Genomic DNA, 27,872 nt, shown 5'->3' on the forward strand with positions numbered 1-27,872 from the left:
GTGTGAAAAATCATTTGTTTTCGTCCCCGTATTTTATTGAAGCCAAATAAAGCGCATCTCGCGTAAGATTGTAACTCACGGAATGATTTTAATGATATTGTTGCTAAGATATTAGCGTGGCAGGTTTTTCCTGAAGAACGCCGCTATTTGTGCGGGGCAGCAGTCGAGAAAATTTCTATAATTAAGCAACGTCATTTGTCAGGGTAAATCACAGACAATATTATATTTTTCGAGTCAATATAAAATGCGTTCCGTTTCACCAGACTGATGGAAACTGAGGCAGCCAATGAAATATGTGTATTCTGTGGGATGACAACGTTGTGATGTCATCACACCGCCTACGGTACATGGGAAGCTCATGGTGTGATGTCATGACTCCTCCTATGTAAAAATGCCCATCAACTTATGATGTCATGCACTGTTGGGCGTCCCAGTGCAGAGAACTCGCATACAGCAACCACACGGACCACCCGAGTCGGCACATAATGCCTGCAGCATGCCAAAGCAGGACACTACCTGTAAATCGGGACTGACCAGCAAACACCTGGACATTTAGGAGGTATGGAGCGCTCCATGATATATATCAGGGATAGCAGCCCCTTGGACAACCACCACCCGTGTGATAAAAGTAAATGCAAAAAGGAGAAGACGCCACAAAATCAGTTTAATATGATGACATCACTAACACCATACAAGAGAGGAAACGTGTAGAACATGTCATCTACATAGAAAAGTCATGCTAGCGCCGCCACGAGTGCCAGCCGGCCCTATAATTAATCACCGCACAGGACAGTCCCAAAATGCCATTATTACGGAAGAAAAAAAATTGCATCAGCGTTTTGGACTAATCGTGTGCTAAAGCGGCGGTCCTAGAGACAGAACGCAAGAGAACGCGGGGTCTCAACAAAGCCTGAGCAGAAGGACGGAACAGATGAAGCGAAGTCTTCTCCTCCGCGATCCGCCGTGGGCAGCGTCTGTATCTTTGCAGCCCCCCTTCCATGTATAAGTGTCCTTAGAGGGAGACCACCCCTAATGGTCATCCGTGCCACGTCTTTCTGTCTTTTAGTCAGCCCGCTCGATGCCACATCGAGAATCTGCTCCATGGTGTCCTCGTCTCTGATGAGTAGCAAGATTTTTTAGGCCCCGAGGTAAGCGCTTTGCTTTTACATAATAAGAAAAAAAGTGAAAAAAACAGCGCAGAAGTATCCAGAATGCAAGCCAAGTCATTTAATATTCATCTTCGGGGGTCGCACTCCACAAAAAGGATATGAAACCTTTCTATCTCTCCACAACTGAAAGGCCGGCAGGAGGGCCAGACCTTCCTGGTAGCGAAGGAGCACAGGAATCATCTGATGGCGAGATTTGTAATTAAACATGAACAAAACTGCAAGTACATAACCTACAAAAAAAAAAAGTTAAGCAACTCCCCTGAGTATAAGTAGCTGCTTAATAGCCAACACTGTAGTGAGTGATAGCGCAGGACTGTCTTTGTTCCATTACAGAGAAACAAAACCCATCAACATATCAGTCTATTCCTGCCCCTACATGCAAATTCCTCTGGCACAAAAACCCAACAACCCCAAACACACTTCTCAGACTTAGCATCCATCAAGGAACCTGTGAGCAAGGAAGTCCACATCCGGACTCACCATAACACTCGGGGCGGACTTGGTCAGTGAGTCTTTCTCAAACTTTTTTTTTTTTTGTTCTGTATGTCGCGTAATCCTCTGGGGAGCTCATGGAGCCCACCCCAAGCGATATGGTCAGTCCAGACGTAGACTCCTTTGCTAGTGGGACGCTCACTACACCTCGTTATCAAGGCTTTCCATTAGAGCCGTTTGTGTCAGTTCCCTTATTCTATCAGAGATTTTGAAATCAGATATGATGATTGTGATTATTTTCTTGCACCGGTGGAAGTGTCCAAAAACTCTCCTGAGTGGAGATGCACAGGAGAGAAAGTTATGAAGCAACCACCCCACGGCAGAAGCTGCAGCAACGAGCCTTAAATAGCCAAGGACAAGCAAGGAAAGGGGATCCACATTTAAGATCACCTTTACTGTTAGGGAGATCCCCCAAGTGCTTGCCAAGGAAAACAAATATATACAAAAAGGGGGTGAGATTATCTTAAAAGAGAACAGTTTAACAGCTTAAATAACTCACCATAGTGTCTCAGGAGAGTCTCAACCTGCTATTTGCATTCTATTTACATAAATCACTACATATATGACCAATCCCACCCGCAAGAGCCACCATGACGTATGTTTTGATCTTCACACGTGTTCTGTTAGTATCGCTCTTGGTTCTCTTTTCCTTTTTTGCACTGGAACTGCTGCAAAGGAGCCGAGTCCCTCTTTCTTCCCTCTGAGGCTGAAGAAAGGAGTCACTGTAGAAGTCTTCAAGGGCATGTAGAAGCCAGAAGGTCAACCCACCAAAAGCCACGTCTTCAGGGAGCCGGCTCCGCTGTGCCATTTCCAGGGAATCATTTTTATCTTAGTGCAACATATCGTACAACCCGCAGGAACTGGCATCGCTCAGATAATTAGGACTTCGATATATATATACTTTACGAGTGATCTGTCATTCACACTTTTAAGTTGACAAGTCCCTGGGGAAAAAAATTCAATTTATCTTACAAAAATGAACATATTTGGGGTCTATTCACTAAAGTCGGAGTTTGCAGGAAGGTTGAACACTTTACCTCCGACATGACTAAACATTACCGACCTACCCACGTTCAACCTATAAACTACAAAACCACCAAACATACTGTATACATATATATATATAATAATCAATAAATGATATTATCACTGGGGTGACCGGATAGCCCTTATTAACCTTTTAGTGACCACAAGCAGTTTTATACATATATATTCTGTATCCTATATCATATATATTCTGTATGCAGAAATGAAGCAAACCCTGAATGTGCTCTTTTCACATGGATTCTGATATTTACATACATGTACATGATTCTAGCATGCACACTCACACATGCTGACAGTGCTATAGAGGGGGATAGGATGCCCCCCATGCCCTGCATACACATGTACCCACCCCCACCCTCTCCCAGCCCTGGGAATGTCAGGCTCCTGATCTCACTCTGCTATTGGCCGCTGTCTGACGTGACGTCACGATCATGATTAGAATTGATGATCGGACGCGCTGATTTCATTGTCTGGTCCCGGACTGGAGCGGACCCGGAGCGGCCCCGGTGACTCCTGCGGCTGGGGAGGGGTAGGTAGGTAGTGACCGGGAAATCCCAGGCAAGGGGCCGTTACCGGGGGCATCAGTACAGACGGGCAGGGGAGGGCGCAATTGGGATGCCCTGCAGGCTTTAGGAGGGGGTGGGGGAGAGAACCCGTCACATGCGCTGCTTCTCTGTTAACCCCTGTGGAGCCCACGGGGGCATTCGGAGTCCTCTAGTGCACCAGCAGCGCAAGGGTTAAAGAGAATTCAGCAGGCAATAAGCCCAGAGAGGAGCCCGCCCCTCCCCGGCCTGTGTTTAGGGGAGGAAGGGGTGGGTTTGTGTCTCTCCCGTCCCCCTCCCCCATGTGTGAGCATGCGCAGTGGGAGCCTTGAGTCACAGACAGCCCACACCTCCCACTGCCAAGGCTGGCACAGCGTGGCGTGAGACTGGAGGCAGCCCTGACTGGGACGGACTGGAAGTTATACTGGGACCAGTGGGAGGGGTGTGGGATCCATATACACATGCAGACATTCATATTTATTCATTTAAAGGCATAGGAACACTTTTTTAGAGGTCACAATCCTGTTAACGTTATATACAGTATAATATAGAAATTATATATATGTGACTGTCGTTTTATGTCTTGTAAATACATGTTTATGTTTACATATGTTATATAATGTAAACGCCCCGGGCCAGAAACTGTCTTTGTAAATGTATGTACATCTATTCTGCCTGTCTTCAATTTACTTTGCTGACAGGGTGGTAGGTAAGTGGAACAGCCTCCAATCAGAAGCGGTAGAGGCTAACACAGCGAGGGGATTTAAACATGCGTGTGTGAGAAAAAGAAACACAACTAAAATTGATGATTATTAATTTCAAAATAGAAGGCGTTAATATACTAGCCCTGGTCTCATTAAGCACCCAGTGAAAAATAAGCAAACCAGTTGTTTTGACAGCGTTTTCACAAACGAAGCAGCGTTTAATAATTACATATGTTTGCCGCGAAATAAACACAGCTATTCAGGACCCAGTCCGCTAACATCAAATATTTACCATAATTAAATATTTACCATGCTACTTTTATTATTATTAATTCATTTTTTATTTATTATAATAAATTATTTTTTTACCTAAATAAAGGTATCCTCAAATAAAATCCAGAATTGTTTTATTTCGTTTTATTTTATTTATTTTTTTCCCCTCAGATTTTTATTATTAAATTTAATTAAAAGTGACAAACTCTGTCCATCCGGTAGAGAATGATAAGCTTAATAAAATGCGTCTGTAGGGACCTGCTCTTCATTTATAAAAAGGGACATGCCGGTAAGGGCAGAGAGTTTTTGGGTAAGGCTCACTTATTGATCACATGGGCTCTGTGACGCACATGCACTTTATACGTAGCTTTAGTTCCACTTGTGTTGAAATCCTGGGCCGTCTCTGGGATTCCCTGTACAGCGAGCTGTCTGAGCTTCGTCTGCTCCTGGTTACCTTTAGAGATCTCTCGAGGCTCTCCGTAATAGTCCTGACCCTCCTCAATCGCTCGACAACAGGGTGCTTAAGTGCAAGAAAAAAGTGTGATAATGATAGATTTGTGGATACTGTGTCGCAACACCCAACACCCAACACCCAACACCCAACACCCAACACCCAACACCCAACACCCAACACCCAACACCCAACACCCAACACCCAACACCCAACACCCAACACCCAACACCCAACACCCAACACCCAACACCCAACACCCAACACCCAACACCCAACACCCAACACCCAGCCACTATATACCCACCCAGCTTTCCCCCCACATGATGACTTGCACCACGACCGTGACCCTTCTGTGTTGTGGTGACTAGCTTGGCGTCCGCAGATCTATCTGATGGTCGCTGATCTGCATATCGAATCGCAGATCCGCCGATGGACCGGATCCTCCATTAACCGCGGCGTTCTCTTTATGCTAATGAATGGAATGCAGCGCAATGCAAATAAAGACTACAGAGTAATTTATTTACCAGGGAAGAAGGGTTATATAGTTGATCAGGTACAGCCTGTGATCCACGAGGTGTGAAAAAAAAAAAAAAGGAAATTAAACATAGAACTTGCCGCAGATCAGACCCATTCGGCCCGTCTAGTCTGCCCCCTTTATCTTGCTCAAGCCTTAATCATCCTTTGGTGTCGTTTTAGATTCAGGAGCCATATGCCTACCCCATGCATGTTTAAATTACCTTACTGCGTTAACCTCTGCCACTTCTGCTGGAAGGCTGCTCCACTTATCTGCTACGTCTTTACATTATATCTAGCCTCTTGTTCTATAAATTTCATACAAACTGTTGCTCTTATCACCCAAATAACTGAATGTTGTTTGAATAGCATTAAATAATATTTTATCATAATAATCATAAATAATATACATTTTTTTTTCATTTTTTTGTTAGGATTCAGGAATTTCACTATACAAGCTGTGAAAGATCTGCGATGGAAGGAACGGTGGCTCCAAATGTAGGGGAAGTGACCTCGACGGGGTCTCAGGGATACCAGCCAGAGGTACAGCAAACCGCGGCGTGTTTGGAGTAAAAATACTTTGTTCCGGCGTGTGTCGTTTCTTTGGCCCCTGCATAGAAGAGTGTCGTTCAGGATAGGGCCACACTGGGGGTGCTTAGGGGGCCCTACTAACGCCGTGTGCAGCTGGGCACGCCTAGCCAGCGGCTGCATTCTGAGACAAGAAATGGGATGCTGTAGGGCATTTGTCCGGTGTGCCAGTCTGGGCCTGCTGGCGGAGGGCTGGCAAGATGGGGCAACCTCCCTTTGTCAAGTGGCTTATTTGCCTTGGTTTCTGTCCTAGGCTTGACTCAGGGCAGTACCCCTAAGACATCACAGCTCAGTGCCAGTTATTACATACTATATGTAGGAAGCCGGTTATGACTTTGCCCCAGAAAAAAAAATAACAAAGTTTAATGTATTACATTGGACCTTAAATATATAATTTTGGTTTTAGTGAGTTAAATCAGGGAACTTCCTCCTCTTCTTTCTTCTGCTTCCCCTTCTCCTTCCCACATTAAGTTTCTCATTGTCTTACACTACTACTACTACTACCAGCAGTAGAGTCAGGAGTAGAAGATAATAAAAAGTTTCCATCTAAATAAGAGCGCACTAAGGCATACATATAGATATAGATATAGATATATACCATTACATAAGTTATGGTGAGTAAAGGTGATGGGAAAACCCTTCCACTAAAATGAAGGGGTAGTAGAAGTATTATTACACACTCATCTACAGACACCAAACAAGCCAGAAGACTTGTTGTTCCCTCAGAAATCTCATGCTGCTGCCACAACCACATGGGATTCTGGGTAGGCACATGCAAATAAGGTCAATAATTATCACCTTTTGCCTCTATATCCACTTTATACATGGATACCTTGAAAGTAATTGCCTGCTGTACAGGACAGCCTTTAGACAAATCTATGTATATGTGTGTTTCTAGGGATTTGTTTTGATGTGATGAGAGGCAGATGTGAGTCTCGCAGTGTGATTAATGTCTGAGTCAAACAGCTCAGCGTCGTACTTATGGTTTGTCATAAATGGCGTTTTACTCTTCCGTTATAAGGCCTGACATACCCCCTAACGTGTGAAATTAATTGGGATATTACAAGTCACCGCAGGACACGTCAGCGTTTTGAAATCTCCCTTTTTATATACAGTAGGGGTTCAGCGATCCCGTATATAACATACGGCATGAGGGCGTGTTATAACTCAATAACATTAATATACAATCCCAGCATTAATTAAACGCTCCGTCACTGGACAGGCTCCTGTTATATGTATATGGCTGGGATACGTCAGCAGTCACACAAAATATTTTTGAATACATAACAATTAATTAGCAAAGATTGATTGCCACTACATATATACATATTTCTAGTAGTTAAGAACTACATTAAACTAGTGTTGTTATTTATCATTATCTATAGATATATGCACCCTACATATGTTATGGTGCAGTTGAGACAATCAATGAAAATCCTCTCCGCTTAGGTGTAAAAAATAATACAGCGTTGCCAAACACTAACTTACACCCACCAGGCTTAAACTTGTCCCAACGCCCGCCCGCCCCAGAAAGCCTATGGTGCAAGGGATGCTGGGTATGTTTATGCAAATCATGTAAACAGCAACCACCCCTTTTTGCCTCTAAATGCACTTGCACAGAGCATGTGTGTTTTTTTTCACTTTTGGCATTGGCACACAGGAGTGATGGGAGTGATAAAAGGCCGTTGGAACACAGGAGTGATGGGAGTGATAAAAGGCCGTTGGAACACAGGAGTGATGGGAGTGATAAAGGGCCATTGGAACACAGGAGTGATGGGAGTGATAAAGGGCCTCTTTATGCCTATGAAGAGATTCCAATAGTCATTTACAACATTAACCCTGTCTGCGCTGGATTTCTCATCCATTTCATGTTATTTTAATGGACAAAATTAGCTTTTCTTTAATAAAAAAAAAAGGAAATCTCTATGTGACCCCAAATATTTGTGTATGTACACCTGTGTGTAACATGCGCTGCGTACCTGGGAAATGTTACTGTTTGTTGTGTTAGGCTTCGCCGCACTGTTAAAGGTTGTCTGACAAAGTAAAAATAGATTGTAAGTGGTCGCTACGTCCCTTTTTAATCATCTCTGGAAGTCAGCGCTGTCTCTGCAGGACGCTGGATTAGGAGCCACTGGTCTGGGACCTTCATTCAGCGTTTAACCCGCAGCTCCGCGGCGCTTCGTATTCATTCGGAAGACGGGCTGACTGCGCACCGTTTAATGTCTCGGTGCCATAAAGCCCTTCAATTATTTTCTGTCCCGCAGTGTCCTTGTCTAGGGAAATATGTACAAGTCAGCTAATCTGATGCTCGTTTTGTGAGGACTCACTTGAGATCTGTATGAGTTGTGTCTATGAGTTTAAACTGACATTAAGCAGGCTTCTCGCATAAATCCGCAATCAAAAAAAGTGTTTTTTTATTTTTTTTTAATCTGAACACTTTTATTTTTTACCTGTTTATTTTTTTATTATTACAATATATGTATGTATTTTTGCATATTTTTTCGTTCTCGATTGATTTGGCGTATCGTCATTTCGGAAAGAGAGACCCATGACGGTCTGCTCCACTGATGTCATATTGCAGTCACATGATGTCACTTGCATGAAGCTCTAGTCCCACCCACTTTGTACCGCAGGACTGCTCCTGGCCACGCATGGACAGTTAGCAGTTATGGTATTTCTATTGCAAAGTGAGACGGGGTAACATTGTTTTATTGTCAGCTGTCGCATTAAAGTTACTCTGGAATAAGCGAGCAGAATTAGAATCCGAGTAAGTTTAGCGATCTCTCAGGAATCACTCGGTCTTGAAAGTAAATGTTTTCTTCTTTTACTTTCGTAGATGAACCTTCGTTCTGTCTTTACTGCAGAACAGCAGAGGATATTGCAGCGTTATTATGACAGCGGCATGACAAATCAGAGCAAAAGCTGCTTTCAGCTCATTTTACAGTGCGCGCAAGAAACGAAGCTGGACTTCAGCGTGGTCCGAGTAAGTAACGCGTAGAGTCCACGGTGTAGGATACGGTGTCTTTCCAAAATGCAGACCCTGCACAATTTTTTTTTTTGGTCCGAGGTCTGAGAATGCATAGAGAATGCACATCTCCCATTTGGAATAAGTAGCCAATGAAAAATTCATTATCTGCACTGCCCGTCTCTCATTGGTTGGCACAGAACACACATACATCCATATATAGGTATAAGTACCTTATATACGTTATGTGTAGATAGAGGTCCACATATGGATGGTCTGTCCCTCCTGTTTGTGGAATGGGTTAAGTGATGTGGAAGATAGTCATGGATCATACGTGTTAAGCCGCAATGGCATTCTTTGCTTAAGGTTGAAGGGAAGTCTTCTTCTAACTTGTTTTTTTTCTTCATTATCTTCATTATCCTATCCAGGTGAGTAATACTTTTCCTTTAAGCGTATAATGTATGCACACCCATAGATGTATTTTTTTCTCCGCAGACTTGGGTTGGAAACAAAAGGAGAAAAATGAGCAGTAAAAACTATATAGATACAGGAGCCCCGTTACAAGGTCCGGTGTCCAATTCTCCATCGCGTCCTCCAGATGTGACTGTCAGAAATGTGCCAAATATAACCAGAAGCCAACCTCCACGGAATTCTTCAGGCAGCGACCTGATCATGACTTGTGTTTACAGTCCAAATAACTCTTCTGTTAGACAGGGGACCACGCCGCAGAGCGCCGCTCCAAAACCTGATGTTCTTAAGCCCACCCTGCCGAGGTCAACGACGAGGAACGACGCAGAGTATTTGAAACTTCAGGGTCCTGTTCAACGGCAAGCGGTGCCTGTGTCGAAAAGTTCTTTACAGCAACTTGACGATAAAACCATAATGCTGTCTCGTCAGCAGAGTGTAGCAAAACCTCCAAACTCCCTGTACCTCAAGAAAACTTTTGGAGGCCCTTCTGGTCAAATGCTGGAGAGGGCAGCTCCTCAAAAGACAACGTCTTGGTCCCTAAAAGGTGTAGTAGAGCCTCCTGGCAGCCAAAGGATACACAAGCCAGAAGAACCGGTTGGAAGTCCTGTTTCACACGTTTCTGTGGCCCAGCGGAGCAGAGACTCCACATGTGGCTTAAAAAACCTGGAGATTCGAGAAGTCTTCTCGTTGGCGTCTACCGACGGTTCTTCAAGGTCTCTTGGAGTGCGTGCAGACGAGAGACCTCGGATGGTGGAAAGCAACTGCTTTTCCATAGCAATGGAAACAGGAGATGCTCATGATGAGTATGCTCGGGAAGAGGAACTGGCCTCGATGGCTGCGCAGCACCAGGCTTGCTCAAGGTTTATTGAGGTTAATAGTTCACCACGTCTGGAGAACAGGTGCACAATATCTCCAGTCCCAGTAAGGACAGGGAATTGTAAAACACACCCAACCAATACAAGAGACTTATCCGAAAATGTGTATCCAAACAGGGACTACTACATGTCACTAAATACCTCAGCACACAACACAGCCAGCACACAATACACAAGTGCTAACGCAACACGGAACAATTTGCCTCCTCTTTACACTGCACCATCTCAACTGAGACTGCCGCCGAACCAAAACAACTACCAGGTATGCCACGTTTGGTTATGTGTTTGATTAAGCAAATTGTGTGAGAGATTCTTATGGAAGGCATGTGGACTGGCAACGCGCTATAAGTGATAGTTGAGGTCAAAGTGCTCAAGAGGGGGATTGGTTTTGGTTTTGTGGGCATATTTTTGCAACCTACAAAAAGGTCATGTCATTAGTAGAATTCCTCAAAGTCCAAATCAGCATAGTATAGGGACTTCCAAGGGTAGACTTTACAGAGTTCTACCCAGGGCTAGTCATGTGTGGGGCGGGGATAACACTAGACAGTCTTAAATGGGCAGGGAGTGGGCGGGGAGTGGGTGGGGAATGGGCATGGCCAAACGCCACTACCTGTCCAAAGAAAATGTCCCAGAGACACATGTAAACAGGGCTTCACCTGGAGACCTCGGGTCAAACCCAGAGAATTGGGTGCTCAATGTGGGTTTGCGCCAATAGAGAAGGAGAGATAAAGTAATGAAGGAGAAAGGTGGGCACCCGACAGGTAATATGTTGGTGTGAGCACTTGAATTAAGGAAAGAACAGGGTAATAGAGATAAAAACATAAAGATCTAATATATTTTGATGCATACATGAAAACATAATCAATAATAATAATAGCAATAAAAATGTTGTATAGATAATATTTTTGCTGGTTAATAAGGCGATTGTTGTTCCGATAAAGATGATAAAAATGTATGTATGTATGTGTGTATATATATATTCATAGTAATGTTATAGTAACTCGCTTTAACTAGATTTAACAAACACAAAGTATGACTTCTGCTTTGTAAATATGCCGTAATAGTTTTGGTAGCATTTAGTTACTGGTTGGTTTCTAACCACAGGTATCAGGAAACCTGACCGTGCCTTGGATTACAGAATGCTCCAGGAAAAGAACGGTAAGGAGAATAGCCACATTCATTCAACAAAACTACATATAGCTTGTACGTTTTGCCGTCTCTCCCCTCTCTGTTGCCACCAAACACGGAGCGGCAACTTAAAGTAGCAGTATGTTTTGCTTATTCCCAAGAAAACCATTAACCATGGTAAACGATTTAGTGAATAAAGCCCTCTTACTTCCTTGCTGATGTTCGCTTGATCCTGCGCGACTTCTTCCCGTTCTTCAGTGTAGACCCGTCCAACAACACAGGAGCCAACAACACAGGAGCCAGCTGTGTTTGTATCTCATTGTCTAATCAATTTACTATTCTCTCCTTTCTTTTCGCCACCACCCTTTATAATGGTTGCCTGAACCAATCAACAGCAATCGGCATCTTAAGTACTCTTAAGTTATAACTCCATGGGGAGGAATAATCATTCACACCCTGAGAACAGAATCTTAAGATACAGATATTGAGACTCGGGGAAAAGCGACAGATCCGTTTTAAAACTCTATTAAAAGCAGAATATTCCTGTATAAAACCCCAAAAATGAAGTCACGTGGTGCTAGCTCTTACAGTCAGCGATGCCGGAATGCGTGCCTTTTATACGAAGCGAGTTCCCGCAGTGAATTCCGAGCAGGTGAGTGCGGGCGCTTCTCTGATCAGAGACCGTGTGATGATGGAGAGCGAAGTAGGACGGGAGACGCGCTTTATCTTCTCAGTATCACTGTAGACAGCGGTACTGAATTAGCCATGACAAGTAGAGTCAAGTTGATACCTTTATTGACTGAATTGAACTAGAGTGCAACTTTTAGGACATCTTAGATCTGTTCTTCAGCCTGTTCTTCAGCCATGTTCTAAAACTAAAGCCGAAGTGTCTGTTGAATACATTTAGGGCAGTAAAATAGATGAGATCTGGGCTATTGATCATTCATTAGTAACAGTGTGAAGGACAAAGTGTCCCAATGATGTCTCTGGAGGTGTCAGATGTCACTTTCTTCATCAGGCATCATCATTCTGTGATAGAAATCCCTAATTCTGGCTAAAGTGTTGATCCTGTGCGTATATTTTTGAAACATGTTAAAAAGAATGAGATATCATGGCACGTTTGCCCCCATATAGCTTTACTGGGAAGTATAATCTATTGTGGTCTTTAAGTTCTAGAAGTTAAAACTTTGACAAGTTCATTATAACAAACTCATATTAGAGAAGCAATATTTTGTTATGTTCTTTAAATAAAGTTTGTAAATTCAGTGCCCCGTTAGCCATGGTTGGCCATATTGGCACCAAATTCTCAGACAGCCCATTGCTTTTTTTATTTCTCTTTTATATCGGTCTCTATGAAAGTATATATTCCTTCTATGAAAAAACGAAATTTGATTCAAATATCAAATGTCCTCAAAAAAAATCTTTGATTTGTTTAATTTAACACAACACGGGAAGGTCCATTCACCAAGATCCTAGTTACCAGTCAGGATAAAGAGGTGACTGAGCTGACTTGGGCCTCCAGTTGGGAGATGTTGCTGGGTTTGATGGTTGAGTTGGTGGTCATCATGGAGTCGGCGGTGGGGTTGGCCATTGAGTTCGGCAGTCCTGTTGAATGTAATGAAGTTCTGAATCAACTCTCTTCCTCCTTACAAGTCGATTTTATTCAAGTTGACACTTTTTTCTTCTACCGCGAACCATGACACGAGTCGGCACGAAGTTGGCAGCCGATTTGCTGAGTTCCTTTGTTTCAGTTGACCTGAGTGAATTGCCTCCCTGCTCCCAGCACAATCCAAAACTCTCCGAATAGAACCCCGGACATTATTTTATATTCTGCTGACCAATGTGTGTTTTTTTTAGCAAACCCCAATATCTTTTTTTTGTACTATAATACAGAAAAAAAAAAATTGTCCTTGATTTTTTTATTTTATTTATTTTTTAATTTATTTTATATTATTTTTTACGTTTTTTTTTTTCTTTAATTTTATTTTTTTGTTATTTTTTTATTGTATTATTTTAATTATTTTGCTTCTTTAATTTTATTTCTACATGACAGCACCTATGTAATTATGAGATATACGTGAAGATGTATAGAATGTCCCATAAAATATCTACTGATAGGACTGCTCCAGCCTTATCACGGACTCTGCCTAGCAGTCTTCACCTATAGTAAGCCGCGAGATAGATTAAATACCGGTTGGGCTCCTGGCCCTTGGAAGCTGGGAGATTTAATGACTTCTTTTCAGATGCCACTTATCTGCGTAAATAATTGTGGGTTTTTTAAAGGAAAATAAAGAATAGTCTGACGGCAGGCAAAACATCGATTACTCAGATTAGCATCGCGTTAGACAAACACACGCTACCTTTTTTCTTAGGGAGAACTTCATTTCCATACAAAATAGGATTGTTTCGTGCTGTTCTAGCGCATTATCCGGGAACAAAGAGGTAGCGAGCTCTTATTTCCTTGCCGAATACGCTGGTTTTTTTCATGTTTTTTTTTTCGGTCTTCTCTTGTAAAGACGGATCAGGAAGGCATCGCACCGAAGCTTCCTTAGACACAATCAGAAAGCAATTTGTGAGACGGGTCTATAAAACCTCAAAGCCTCGCTCTTCGTGAGTTTACTGAAGCCGTAATATTTGCTATAGAGCACCTGGAAAAAAAAAAAGAGAACTTTACCTTAACCAACGAATCGTAAAAACGGCCCGGATCTTGCCAACTTCTGCGGTTTTCAGATACTTTTAACAACGTTTCTACCCCTGTGCTGGAAAGCCATCATACCTTGTGCTTTCTTGATTTGACTTGTGCTAACAGCGGCAATTAGTATTATTTGTTGTACGAATATATTCTAGATTGTAAGCTCCTTCGGACAGGGCCATTCTTACCTTTTGTTTTTGCCCGAATTGTTATACGATGCACTACTTGATACGTTGTACAGCGCTGCAGAATATGATGGCGCTATATAATGTATATGTTTATCTATGTAAGCTGGTAATATCATGGCATGTAGTGCCCAAGACTTTGCCTTCCCTTTCAAAATATCTTACCTTCCAACAACTTATTGATTTATTTAATCATCATAAAATGTATTTATTATTCTTTATTTTAATCATACCCCCGTTTTATGGCTTTTATAAAAGTAGCATTACAAAACATTTTTTTCGGCTGATGAACACTAGACTAGATATGACCGGGACTCCTGGAGTCATATTTGAAGTTGTAGAGTAGACGAGAGGCAGTAACTCTTTGTTACCGAATGCTAGCAGTTGGCATCAGACTGTTGGAGGACTACAACTCCCATGGTCCTTCACTATGCGCAGGAGATCCTGAGTATTGCGGCTTATCAATCATCCAAGGCTTCCGATCCCTGGTACTTTTCACTAGTCCCAAAGGCTTATTCAGCGGCTCAGGTTTTCTTGCGCAAGCTTAGGGAATCTTTATAAGGATCCGAACCCTAGAGATGTGAAGGTGGATTGAGAGCGGCTAACAGGAATGCATCAGGTTCTAAAAATGGAATCTCGAGACGCAATACAAATGATATTTTTTAATGAAAAACTCTGTTTTGATACGTCGTCTTCCTGCAGCTCCAGGACCGCACGCAGTTCAGCGACCACGACCTGGCAACGCTGAAGAAGTACTGGGACAACGGGATGACGAGCCTGGGCTCGGTCTGTCGGGAGAAGATAGAGGCCGTGGCCTCCGAATTAAACGTGGACTGCGAAATAGTGCGGGTAAGAGACGCTCACCCGTGTGATACGCCAAATTGGGCTTTAAGCAACTGAACCCAAAGCCGCGTCGAAACTAAATATGAAACAAGCAAACCTTTGTGTGACGCCGAGGATGCTCCCCGTGTCTGCCCGGGTTAGGTAGATGCTTTTTTTATGGTTAGCTGGTACAAGATTAGCGACAAGTAAAAAAATAAGCATCTGATTATTGGCCTCACTTCATCTCTTCTTGAGCCTAAACTTCTGTAAGAAGCGAGTGCACTCAGATGGGACTCTGCATGACCAGCCACAGACAATGAGTGTGGCGAGTCTATACCCAGCCATTGGCACTGGGCATGGTGAGTGTATACTCAGCCATAGGGTCTGAATGCAGTGACTGTATGCCCAGCCATAGGGGCTGAGTACAGTGAGTGCATGCTCAGCCATAGGAGCTGAGTGCAATGAGTGTATGCTCATCCATAGGAGCTGAGTGCAATGAGTGTATGCTCAGCCATAGGGACAAAGTACAGTGAGTGTATGCTCAGCCATAAGAGCTGAATGCAGTGAGTGTATGCTCAGCCATAGGAGCTGAGTGCAATGAGTGTATGCTCATCCATAGGAGCTGAGTGCAATGAGTGTATGCTCAGCCATAGGGACAAAGTACAGTGAGTGTATGCTCAGCCATAAGAGCTGAATGCAGTGAGTGTATGCTCAGCCATAGGAGCTGAGTGCAGTGAGTGTATGCTCAGCCATAGGAGCTGAGTGCAATGAGTGTATGCTCAGCCATAGGAGCTGAGTGCCGTAAATAAGTGCATCCTGAGTCACAGATGTTTGGGTAACTGGGTGTCATGTAATAAGATAAGGGCTCATGTAATAAGAAATCGGTTAATATATTTGGTGCAGTGAGCGCACGCTCGGTTAAAGGCGAGACTCAGAGAGCACACACTCATCTCTTATTGCTGTGACGGGGATCCAGCTGGGTGTTTTTTTAGAATTACGTTACATTTATCTCTAATGAAAAGTAATCGTAAATACCAGCCGAGTGAATAAACCCCGGCGTCACGCAGCAGATGACGGGGTCTGTAATAAAGTCTTCTCCGCAGACCCGGGGAGTAAAGCGCCTCCTGGATATCGCACGGTTATAAAACAGATTTGCAGCTCTGTGCTCGCCGTGGCAGCGCATGAATCCCGCCGCCGAAGAATCCCTTTAAAATTGCATGAGACACGAGCCTCGTACGCGGCTCGCCCGAGAGCCCGAAATAGATTTCCGCTCCGGTATAATGAATAGCCGCGCTCCAAACCACTTACTCATTCTGTCGCTGCGGCTAAATATAGTCACGAAGCCTCAGGTGAGATGCCATGTATCGATCGGCACAGGAGCCGCATCTATCTGATTCAAGAATATGATATAACGTTTTATATTGGGGGGGGGCGGCAAGCAGATCGCTGCGTAAGCAGCTTTCTAGATTTTTTTACCCTCCCCTCTGCAGCATCTTTAGTGGAATGGAAGCAAAATCCCATACTTTGTAAAGCGAGGGATAAAACGGAAAATCTATACATTATAATATTATTTATTCTGCTGATATGTGTGTAATCATAGAATGATACAGGAGATACAAACCTTTCTGCCTGCTGTAAAGACTCAGACCTTAATCAGTTGTTGGTCTCGTATAAGATTAAGGAGTCATGTGCCTGTTTACTCACTGTTTTAGCCTCTACCACTTCTGCTGGGAGGCAGTTTCATTTATCTACCCCTCTCCCAGTAAAGTAAGACTTCCTTAAATGACATCATGTCATGCTACGTAAGGCAAAATGTAAAAAGTCTCAGCGTTGCACAGTCTGGAGCTGACTCCTTCCTATTCTACCCCGCTGTGATCATACATTAGACTCCCAATCGGTTCTTTTGCTTCCAGTGTGTTATGGTAAATATTCCTGCTTGAATGCAGGTATTAGAGCCATTGGAGTAATGCATTTGGTGAGTCGCCACATAGAATCTTCACGATGGGCTGTAAAAGGGTTAATGGTTCTGCCACTTAGTCCTCTGTGCCCAGATACTGATAGAATGCACAGTCCTAACGCCACCCCATGGCCAGACAAGGTACTGCACCCGGTCATTGCACGTCAGAACAATTGCCCCTTTTGCCGATCCATCCCTGACAGGGGAATTAAGAGAAGGCGTTCATCATACTTTCCTCTCCAAGCAACCATGTATAAAATTTCCGTTTAATGAGGATTGAAATCAGGTGTTCTCCGACCTTTTAATACATTCTCAATCTGTCTCTCAGACATGGATAGGGAATCGGAGAAGGAAATACCGTTTAATGGGGATCGAGGTGCCGCCGCCAAGGGGAGGTCCCGCTACTTTCCCCGAGCAGCTTGAATCCGGGTCGTCCGTCCTGTCCTCGGGGGAAGATCCAGTGGCGGAAGTGAGCGAGGATAATGACCGGAATGATGACGTGTCCATCTGCCTCTCCGAGGAAAGTTCTCAAGGTAAGGAGGTCGTGATACCTAATAATGGATCTACACATGGCATTGGGTCCAATTAAGATTTGGGTCCGAATCAGTCCACCAGGTTCTTGGCCCCGGCGCTGTGTGTCCATCATGGGATGCGAAACGCGTCAGGGTGTCTTTTTATGCCTTTGGGGTATCTTCATGGTAAATTTTAGCGCATGAGGTCAAAATCTGAAACTAGAGGGCCAGAGGCTTAGATAGGATGTAAGGAAGAGTTATTTTACTGAGTGGGAAGCGGATATGTGGAACAGCCTCCCAGCAGAAGTGGTAGAGGTTAATACAGTAAGGGAATGTAAACATGCATGTGATAGGCTTATGACTCCCGAATCTAAGACGAGACCAACGGCTGATTAAAGTCTTTACAGAAGGAAACGGACAGACTAGACGGGGAGAATGGGTCTGATCTGCCATCGGGTTCTATGTTTCTGTCTCTCGCACCGCTCCTTGTTTAGCCGTCTCCGTCACACCATCCCTCATGCTGCCCCTCGTTACGTTTACCCCTCGGGGCGCAGGCTCTCCGTTATACCCCGTACCAGTAGGTCCCCCCCCCCCAGCAATGACATGAATAGACCGTGAGCCTGCGCCGGTGCCTGCGAGCATTGTCTCCTGACGCACTTTAATGTATCCGTCACATCTCCTTAACCTTCTTCCACGTCGCAGGCATCTGGAACCTGGGGACGCTGGCATTAACCCCTAGCGTTCCAATCCCCCCCCCCACACCCCGTCTACAAGCCTCTTTTACATATAAATTGTAAACGTGCCGGCGGCTCTGCAGCGGCTGACGGCTCCATTTATGTTCCTGGATGTCACCGCCGCGCAGCGCTGAGAAGCTAAAGGTTTCCGAACCTCGTGGTATGAAGTCTGTAATAACGCATTTGATTCCAGCTTCGCTCTTCAAACCCCCGGCCCCCCCGGCCCACATCTATTTTTAGCCACGAAGACTAAAGCGACGTTGGGTCAAGCTGCATTCAACGTGTTAAATAATGGCTCGGAATCAAAGAAACAAGAATAAACCTGTCCTTATTTACCACCAACTCCGTGACGCGGCCCCTGCGCCTGCAATGAAACGTCATCATTCGCTGTAATACTCCGGCTTCTCCGGAGATCATTTTATGTAGAGTGCGGCGTTAAAATGTTCGCGTTTAGAATGTAATAACGTTCCCATCGTCCATATTAAAGGGAACATAGAATGTGACGGCAGATCAGACCCGTTCTCCCCGTCTAGACTGTAAAGACGCAAACCTTAATCGCACGTCGGAAGCCATATCTCTATCCCATGCATGTTTAAATTCCTTCACTGTATTATCCTCTACCACTTCTGCTGGGAGGCTGCTCCACTTATCTACCACCCTCTTAGAGTCCGCCTTCAGACTCTATGTTTCATCTTGTCCCTTCGTCGACTAATTATGACCCAAACCTTTAAACTTGTTTTTTTTTTAATCAGCAGCTGCTTTTAGCCCAAAATAACTATAAAGAGCAAAATAACTCCATCGCGTCTCAGTGCGGAGCGCACCTGCCAGCAGAGTATCCGCGTTTTCACCCCTTCGGGTCTGCCTCTCTGCCTTTGTCTCATAAATAGTCATCTTCTCATTTATTTCCATTATAATGCTCTCCTACATGTGACACGCGTGTGCCTTCATTGTGTAAACATGTATGTTGCCCTTTAACAAGTGAACCAATGGCTAACCCACAATGTTATTATTATGTATTGTTTTATATAGCGCCATCATATTCCGCAGCGGTGTACAATGGGGTGATGTGAAACCAATGCCTTGCGCTATTTCTGGGGCAGATAAATCTGGCTGTTTGTATATCTATCTATCTATCTATCTATCCATCTATCTATCCATTATCTATCTATCTATCTATCTATCTATCTATCTATCTATCTATCTATCTATCTCTATCTATCTATCTATCTATCCATCTATCTATATCTATCTATCTATCTATCTATCTATCCATTATCTATCTATCTATCTATCTATCCATTATCTAGCTATCTATCCATCTATCTATATCTATCTATCTATCTATCTATCCATTATCTATCCATTATCTAGCTATCTATCTATCTATCTATCTATCTATCTATCTATCTATCTATCTATCTATCTATCTATCCATCTATCTATATCTATCTATCTATCTATCTATCTATCCATTATCTATCTATCCATCCATCTATCTATCTATCTATCTCTATCTATCTATCTATCTATCTATCTATCTATCTATCTATCTATCTATTTATCCATCTATCTATCCATTATCTATCTATCCGTCTATCTATCTACCCATTATCTATCTATCTATCTATCTATCCATTTATCTATCCATTATCTATCCATCCATCCATCTATATATATACACGGTGCGAGCGTTATATATATAAATATATAAATATATATATATATAACGAGCCCGTGTACATCTGAGATTGCCAATTTTCCTTTTAGTCCCGGCGTGTGTGCCGCTGACACTCCTCATTACCGGAGCTCGGCTTCTCCTGTTTACTTTGTGCCGATCGGGTCTGTGTCTTTCCGCAGAGCGTGTCTTTCTGTAATTACGGGGAGAATTACCGCCTGGTGCTTGGTTTTATATGTCGGTAAAAAAAGCAGAAGGAGAATAAAATAAAAAATGCCTGTTGGCTTTGTTTGTGTTGATGATATATTTAGGTGAAACCCCAGAGGGGCGAGAAATAAACTGAACGGCAGGATAATATGAAAAATACACAGTAACAAAGTTACCGGGGAAATTATTAAGGTATTAGGGTAAAAAAGCAGCGACTGTGTCGGGGGATTAGTTGGACCCCCTCGCTATAGCAGAATGAAAGGGACACTCCAGCCATCATATCCACTTTAATGCAAATGATAGCCGAGTGGTCCCCGTTCCATACACATTGGGGGGAGCCCCCTACCATATGCATTTCCACCTTTCATGGGGACCGCCCACCAGTGTCAAGGGAACCGCCCACCAACATCATGGGGCCGGCCGAGGCGTCAGGGGGACCGCCCACCTGCATCCCGCAAAGGGAGGGCTATGGGTAGCCGAGCCTGAAAGGTATGGGTCCCATGCACATGTGCAGAAAGTGCTCCCGGTGAGCCTTCTTGCCTCTGATTGGCTGCTTAAAGCAGCCAATTTGAGGCCTGAAACATCGGAATACAGAGGAGGCTTTCTCATGGTGTTGGAAGAGTTTCGCACATTGTTATTTAACGATCGTATATTGTGATCACCACGGCGACTCGTTTGATCGCTTCGCTCCTTTGATCGCTGTAAAGACTGATCATATCGGCAGCTCCAAGCCTTCTCTCCCCACCGGCTACAGCCGCAGGATTCAGTTCAGTTATCCGAGGAATAATTTGGAGGAGTATAATAGCCTCGGAGGCTCCGGGACGCAGGCGTTTTAGGCTCTCAGATACACAGAGAGGGGGGAATCGGTGAAACTTGGGATTTATTTACTGGGATCGTTGAAATAAGCGCTCGTTTAAAAGGTGAAATAGCCGGCCAAAGTAGTCATTAGCTATATAGAAGGAAAAAAAGGAGTCGTTGCCAGACTGCAGCTGGGCTTTCTGGTTTCTTGTCTGCTCAGCACTTAAGGCGCTGCTGAATTTCTGCTTGTTTTGTATTTTTTCGTATAATTTGATGAGTTTTACTCAAAAGCAGCGTTTTGCTGCAGTCGGCGGTAAAGGAGTTAATCGCTATTCTGTCATCTCGTCGGCCATTCTTTGTATCGCTTTAGGAAAGATCCCCAACGGATATTTCACTGAAGGTTTAATAATGCGATAACACCAAAATCTGCATACAGCCTTTTCCGCAGCACCGCGGCGTAGGACGGCGCCATCTTCATCAATAAATAATTATAAATGAGGTTCCGTGAAATGTACGGAAGGGGTTCTGACTCAATCTAGTTTGTCTATGGACGGAATGCAAGGAAGTTTACTGAGAGGGTGGTAGATAAAGGGAACAGTCTCCCCGCAGAAGTGGTAGAGGTTAATACAGTGCATAGGATAGGCATACGGTTCCTGGATCTAAGATGAGACCAACGACCCGAAAGTACAAAGTTTCCAAATCATGGTAAGAATCCCAGGCCTCAAGGGTTAAGTCCAGCCGTGGGTCTACCTGTCATGTCTACGAACACAATCTCTAATGGAAGGCCTCTTTTCTCCTTGACTTGCAGCAGATGAAATGGCCGAGGTGGGACGGAACGAAGACATCGTCATCAAAGAAGACCGCCATGATGCTCTCCTCGTTCACAATGTGGTCAGTAGGAGATTCCAGCTCCAGACATGGAACGCAGACATTCATGGGCATGGTTTTCTTTTCGGAATGACATTCCTTTGACTTTAGAAGAAGACCACCTTTACACCAGGGAATGAACCCTATAGCCCCCTTCCAGGCCAATGGCAAGAGTAGCGGCCCCAAACCATTTTAAACCCCAGATACATTCTATCTTTTACTGACTTGGGGGGCTGGGAATGTCGGGCGTAATAATAAAAAAATGAAAGTCTAAAGGCTTACAATATAGACCCCTGTTAATGGAAAATATATGTTGTGTTTGCACGCTGTGTGATAATGTGTGATAATGTGTAATAATGTGTAATAATGTGTGATAATGTGTAATAATGTGTGATAATGTGTAATAATGTGTAATAATGTGTGATGGGTAGCTGATCATTGGCTGTCGGGGTGACTGGCGTCCTGACTCCGTGTTATTATGTTACAGAAAGTTGAAGTATTAGAGGAGGAAGCCGGTGATACCGCGAGCAAGTTTGATGTGGAGCAGATGCGCTCTCTGTTGGAGTATAAGGTACGAAGTAATGTTTATAACGCGGTCTCAGGTCATGTCTCTTCACTGCCTGCGCCAAACCTCCTGTCAGTCTCTTCACTGCCTGCATCAATCCTCCTGTCTGTCTCTTCACTGCCTGCTCCAAACCTCCTGTCTGTCTCTTCACTGCCTGCATCAAACCTCCTGCCTGTCTCTTCACTGCCTGCATCAATCCTCTTGTCTGTCTCTTCACTGCCTGCATCAATCCTCTTGTCTGTCTCTTCACTGCCTGCGTCAAACCTCCTCTCTGTCTCTTCACTGCCTGCATCAATCCTCCTGTCTGTCTCTTCACTGCCTGCTCCAAACCTCCTGTCTGTCTCTTCACTGCCTGCATCAAACCTCCTGCCTGTCTCTTCACTGCCTGCATCAATCCTCTTGTCTGTCTCTTCACTGCCTGCATCAATCCTCTTGTCTGTCTCTTCACTGCCTGCGTCAAACCTCCTGTCTGTCTCTTCACTGCCTGCGTCAAACCTGCATATGACCAACGCACAACTATGAAAATTGGCCCCCCAGCGTGAAAAATGTGTCCCAATTTCCGACTCAAACGGTTAAAGGAAAGTAGATGTCACAGGAGTGCAGCAGAATGTTAAATGACTTTTTTGCCTGCGTATTATATTAACAGTTTGAGTTCTAGGTTACACACATTCCTGGGCATGGCGGTTGTGCGCCCCCTAGTGACCGCTCAGCCGTTCCTTGAAGAATGAGACAGGCAGCAATATCTTCCAGCATATAGGAAGCAACCGGCCCATTTTCTGGTTCACTTTAATGGGGGGGGGGGGCTGTTACAGTCACACCACGGCTTTAACCATGAACTAAATCCATTATCGAAGTTACCTATAGTTGGGGCTTCTCTTTGGGCAATCAGCGTAATTGGCTCGGAGATTCTTAGTATAAAACTTGGTCTCATGGAAGCTACGGAGTCTCAGGGAGGCAGAGCCAGCATTATCCAATCAACTTACTGTCCCAAAATTCTCTCCTTCCTCTTGACCCCCTTGACAATCTCTTCCTCAACCAATCAGAAACAATCAGTAACTTAATAAAGGTTATTTCTGATTGAGAAAGAATAATTCGCTTCCAGCCCCCATTGACTCCTCCAGTTCAGCTCTTCTTGGAGTGTAGACTCCACGTTTAGTAGTTTGCTCACTACGCCGGGATGTGCTTTGGCCGCTGCTCAATTGGCCGGGCCGTTCTTAACGGTGTCGTTGCTGAAATCGCAAGAAAAAAAACCCAAAAAGGCTGGCAACCTTCCAGAACGGGCCAGCAGCCCCCAGAACGTAGGAATGAATCTCCAAGACTCCTCTCCTAGCAACCCAGGAGAAGAAAAAGCACGGGGGATTCTCAAAAGGAATGCTTAGCGATGGACCAAGTTCCTCTGCCTCGTTCCGCGCAGCTCTGGATGCTGATCTAAAGCCGAAAATGAAACATCCAGGGTTAACCCTTTAGTGGCAGCCCGGCGCACTGTATAAAACGCTATTCACCGTTCTTTTATCGACAGGTTGGATTATTTGGTGCAAAAATCAGCTTCAGGAAACGGTGTTAACCCCCGAGTAAACAAAAAACCCAAAACACAGGAATTTTGGATGTTACCCCCGTAGATAGGCGACCGTTGCATTATCTAAAGGCCTAATGATTACATGATGTGTCGAGGATGTTATTTTGTGTCGAGGAGGGCGAGAGCGTAAAATGTTTGCAGGGATATCGACTCGGATAATACCAGCGATTATACTAAACCATACGTTAAAATGTATACATATTAGTCGCTCGGCTCGGTTTCCATATGTATTGTGTAATACGTATCACGCTGGCGCTTCTGGCACGTTTCAGCGGTTGGCGAGGTTTCGCGACCCACCTTCTTGCTGTTAAGTTTCATTATTCGATTATAATTTTCTTCTCCGTGTGAGTTCTGTACATACGAGCCGCTATTTTTCTTAATAACTTCAGTCTGCATATATAATAGAAGCCGGCATAAACATACACCGGGCGTTGATAGATCACCTGGAACGCCATTCAGATCACCTGCTCGCTAATGACAGTTTATGTGGGATTATAACACGCTGCTTGATTAACACTCGGCAGTAAATCCTTCCCACTGCGCTAAAGCGGAGGAATGTTAACTGTTTGATACATCCCTTTCCGAACCCACCTGCCATTTGTTGCAAGGAGAAGAAAGGGATATAAGGATAGGAAATAGATTATTAAGCTGGTTTTGCCACCCTTTGCCACCGATGTTTGGGAGGTCACCATTACTAAGCTGTCACCCCTTTTATAAAACAGTGGCTTTTGAGTCCTGCTCCAGTTGTTCTGAGGTTTAGCTGTCTCTTAGCGGCCCCATGGGGAAATAGTCAGAGCTATTAGTTCTTGGTGGAAGCGACAAGCTCGATAAGGTAGTTTATGGCGAGAAGCCGGAATTGAAGGGGTTTCCAGTCCTGTCGGCTTCAGGAGAGATGGCTGATGAAATTTCTGCATAATGGGGGCTTTGGGAGAATCTGTTTTGATTTGTCGTTAAATCAGTTCAGAAAGGGTGCCATGGTAACATACGAGCCAGAGATCGCCTATACTGCCAAGCCGGTGGCTGGCGGGGGAGCGTCTCCTCTCTGCACTGTGTACACGCTCGCGGCTCTGCGTGAAATGCCAGCGCACGCTCTTGTTGACTCACCCGGCGCTCGCTCACCCCCATTTGGACTCCTGTGTCATCATTAACCCTTCCAAAGCCGCGGGGCTGTGAACAACTTAATTATTTTCTGCTACAAACTTTATGTTGAAAACATATACCCTGGCAATGTCTTGCTAATTAAACTCGTATATATTAAATCTATATATGAATGAAAGGCTTTTTGGGGGGGGGTTGCCCCATGTGTACCTTTTAATTCTATAGAATTATGCAAGAGACAGTGTTATGATCAGATGATAAGAATCATTTTCCACCCATACATTAGCGAACACACATCATGTTTAGGTGCCTGGGACCTCTTTTTGGATGATTGTTGTTGTGTGGATGAATGAATCCTCAGCCTGGTGCAGGCTGTTTGTAAAGGTCATTCGTGCAAGCTCTGACCACGAGGGGAGATATCTATATGTAAATATACATCAGCACATACATATGCTTAAAATGTATACATGGAAGTAGATAGATGTGTTAATATCCCTGCCCGGTTGTGTTTTGTTCGACAGAATGAAGAGATTCGATACATGGAGAGCGAACTGGAGAATTTGAAACTCAAGTACGCGGAGCTGCAGGCGTTCACGAGGAATTTAATACACGCAGTGAGAACAAACGATAGAGATCAGCAGCAGGTAGGGGTGCCGGCTGCCCTGTGATCAGCAGAATCAAATCACGAAGAGGGGCACATTCACCAGCTCTTTCTAATTCATGCGCTAGAAAAAATGTAACTTCATGATACATAAATACCATTGGAAACAACTATTGCATCCGCTAATATTAATCCTGTGTGTAGGAGATGCTGATTTCGCTGTAAATGTCGGGACTTTGTGCAGCCAATAGGTGTAGGATCTCTGCCCCGCTTGCATCCCATTGGTTTCCGAATGTTCTAATTTAGAACACTGATACACATATTAGAGGGTTATGTATAAAAAGTGATTCGGGTACAAAGGGTGAAGAGGCCTCGTCACCATAGCAACCAACAGAACAGGTTAATTAGCATGGACATTATATTTGTTGTTATGGCGATCAAGGCCACGTTTCCAACGTCACACAACCTTTTATACATGAAATATGTTGGGTGTCCTCCCCCACCCAGGAAACAGAGTAGACTCTGTACCAAAGCCAGCCAAGGCAGAGGCCATCTTCTTTCACAAAGCCCCGGCGATCGTAAAGAAAAGATGAAAAGTGCCTCCAAAGGTTCCAATGGTAACTAATGGTTACTATATGGGACTAGATTTTGTGTGGATGTAGAAAGTGTTCGGAATGATAAGGAACCAGATATCTTCATTCACGTTATTCTGAGAGCTCACATTGACCTGTAGCGCCATCATTCATTCATCTCAACGCTCTCCTTCTTCTGTCTCGTCCCTCAGTGTTTCCTGGCAGACCCGCCGGTGGACGTTGAAGACATGGATTATAACCACGCGTCACCCGAACCCGATGATACCTCGTACAGCATGTCCTCTCAGTCGGAAAAAACCACTCCGGACAGTGTGTAAAGGATTCGCTCGTACCCCCCAACTCCATGACGTGGTCTCATTGTCCCGCGCCACTCTGTGCTTTGGAGTCTTTGTAAGACTTCGATACAAGCTAATGGACTAACAAAATGTTAACTTATTTTGATCAAGTGAAAATAGAATATATTTTGCATCCTGGAGGAGTTTCGGCTTCACAGACTTAATAAACACAGGCCACGGAGAAAGTGCTATTCAGTATGGATTCCCGTAGATATTATCTCTCCTGAATAAAGATTTTTATCTATTTTTGGTGGTGGAGGTGGCCGTTCAATGATTATTCTCCAGATGGATGTTGACACGTTAGAGAGAAAAGAGGGCTACAAAAAAAATGGTGAATGGTTTGCTGGATTAAAACGATAAATTAAAAACTAAGGGGTCTCAATATGTCGGTTTAGGGCGGAGAAGAGAGAGAGAAGATCTGATAGAAACATTTAAATACATACATTTATTTCAAAGGAGGAGAAGGAGGTTATAATCTAACACTAGTCAGAGGCTTAGATGTGATGGAACGAAGTTTGACTTGACCAAGAGGGTCGTAGATAAATGGAGGAGCCTCCCAGCAGACGTGGCTAATACAGTAAGGGAATTTATTCATGCTCGCATGGGCATATGGCTCCTGAATCTAACATGAGACCCACGACTGAATAAGAGCTGAGTCTTTACATCAAGAACAGATTAGACGAGCCCAATGGGTCTGATCAGATTCTATGTTTCTACCTAATACGTAGGCTTGGAACACCTTAATAATAAGATACCATCGGAATCATTGCAACGGTCATATCCTTGCTTGCAGGCTGCTTACTTAAAGGCACAATCCAACCACTCGATGGGAGCTCTTCTTTTCGCACTGATTGGCTGTTTCAAGCAAGAATCGTCGGACCATAGAAGAGGAGGGCAGCTGCTACAGCAGGGCTGCAGCTTCTACCTCCTGTTTTTGAAGATTGCATATTAAAGCACAGACAGAGGGTTACGTAGAGTAATTTAACCCCTTCAAGACCGGGACGTACCAGGTACGTCATTGATAATGCGCGATCCCAGCGTCGCTATGGACGCTGGGATCGCGAGGGGCGGCTGCTACTGACCACTGGATGTCCCCAGCAGCCACTCCCCCTCAATTCCATGCACGAATTTGCAGCGAATCACGAGCATGGAATTTAAATATTTGAAAAAAAACTGCGGTCTTCAAGGGAAGACGCTGAAGGGGTTAATAAACATTATTCTATAGTAATCCAGGCTGTCAGGGACTTTAAACTGCCCCTTTAACAGAGTTAAAAAGCTTTGTGACAAGTTTTATAATTAATGTTAAAATATGGGAAATTAGTTAAGTGCTCAAAGTGCCCAGAAGTCAACAGAAAGGATAATATATAACAAATATCTATACAAAATATAAGCATTATTTCATCGACGGTTTATAAATGTCAAGTTTATTTTTGGTGA

The 27,872-nt window shown here is 44.0% G+C and overlaps 1 protein-coding gene across 3 annotated transcripts; it reads left to right on the plus strand.

The window, feature by feature from the left end:
- The first annotated feature begins 1,609 nt into the window (after positions 1–1,609).
- HDX (highly divergent homeobox) lies at positions 1,610–26,693 on the plus strand. 3 transcript variants are annotated; one of them, XM_053473834.1, is made up of 11 exons: positions 1,610–1,671; positions 5,629–5,737; positions 8,619–8,765; positions 9,243–10,352; positions 11,195–11,248; positions 14,798–14,944; positions 17,203–17,407; positions 21,609–21,691; positions 22,155–22,238; positions 25,428–25,550; positions 26,292–26,693. In XM_053473834.1, exons 2-11 carry the CDS (start codon positions 5,669–5,671, stop codon positions 26,415–26,417), a joined length of 2,148 nt encoding a protein of 715 aa, XP_053329809.1. In that variant the 5' UTR covers positions 1,610–1,671; positions 5,629–5,668; the 3' UTR covers positions 26,418–26,693. The 3 variants fall into 3 exon arrangements, with proteins under 3 accessions (XP_053329809.1, XP_053329807.1, XP_053329806.1); XM_053473832.1 differs by lacking the exon at positions 1,610–1,671 and adding an exon at positions 3,125–3,237; XM_053473831.1 differs by lacking the exon at positions 1,610–1,671 and adding an exon at positions 3,159–3,241.
- The last annotated feature ends 1,179 nt before the right edge of the window (positions 26,694–27,872 follow it).

Source organism: Spea bombifrons, chromosome 8, assembly GCF_027358695.1.
Source record: "Spea bombifrons isolate aSpeBom1 chromosome 8, aSpeBom1.2.pri, whole genome shotgun sequence".
Classification (NCBI taxonomy): domain Eukaryota; kingdom Metazoa; phylum Chordata; class Amphibia; order Anura; family Pelobatidae; genus Spea; species Spea bombifrons.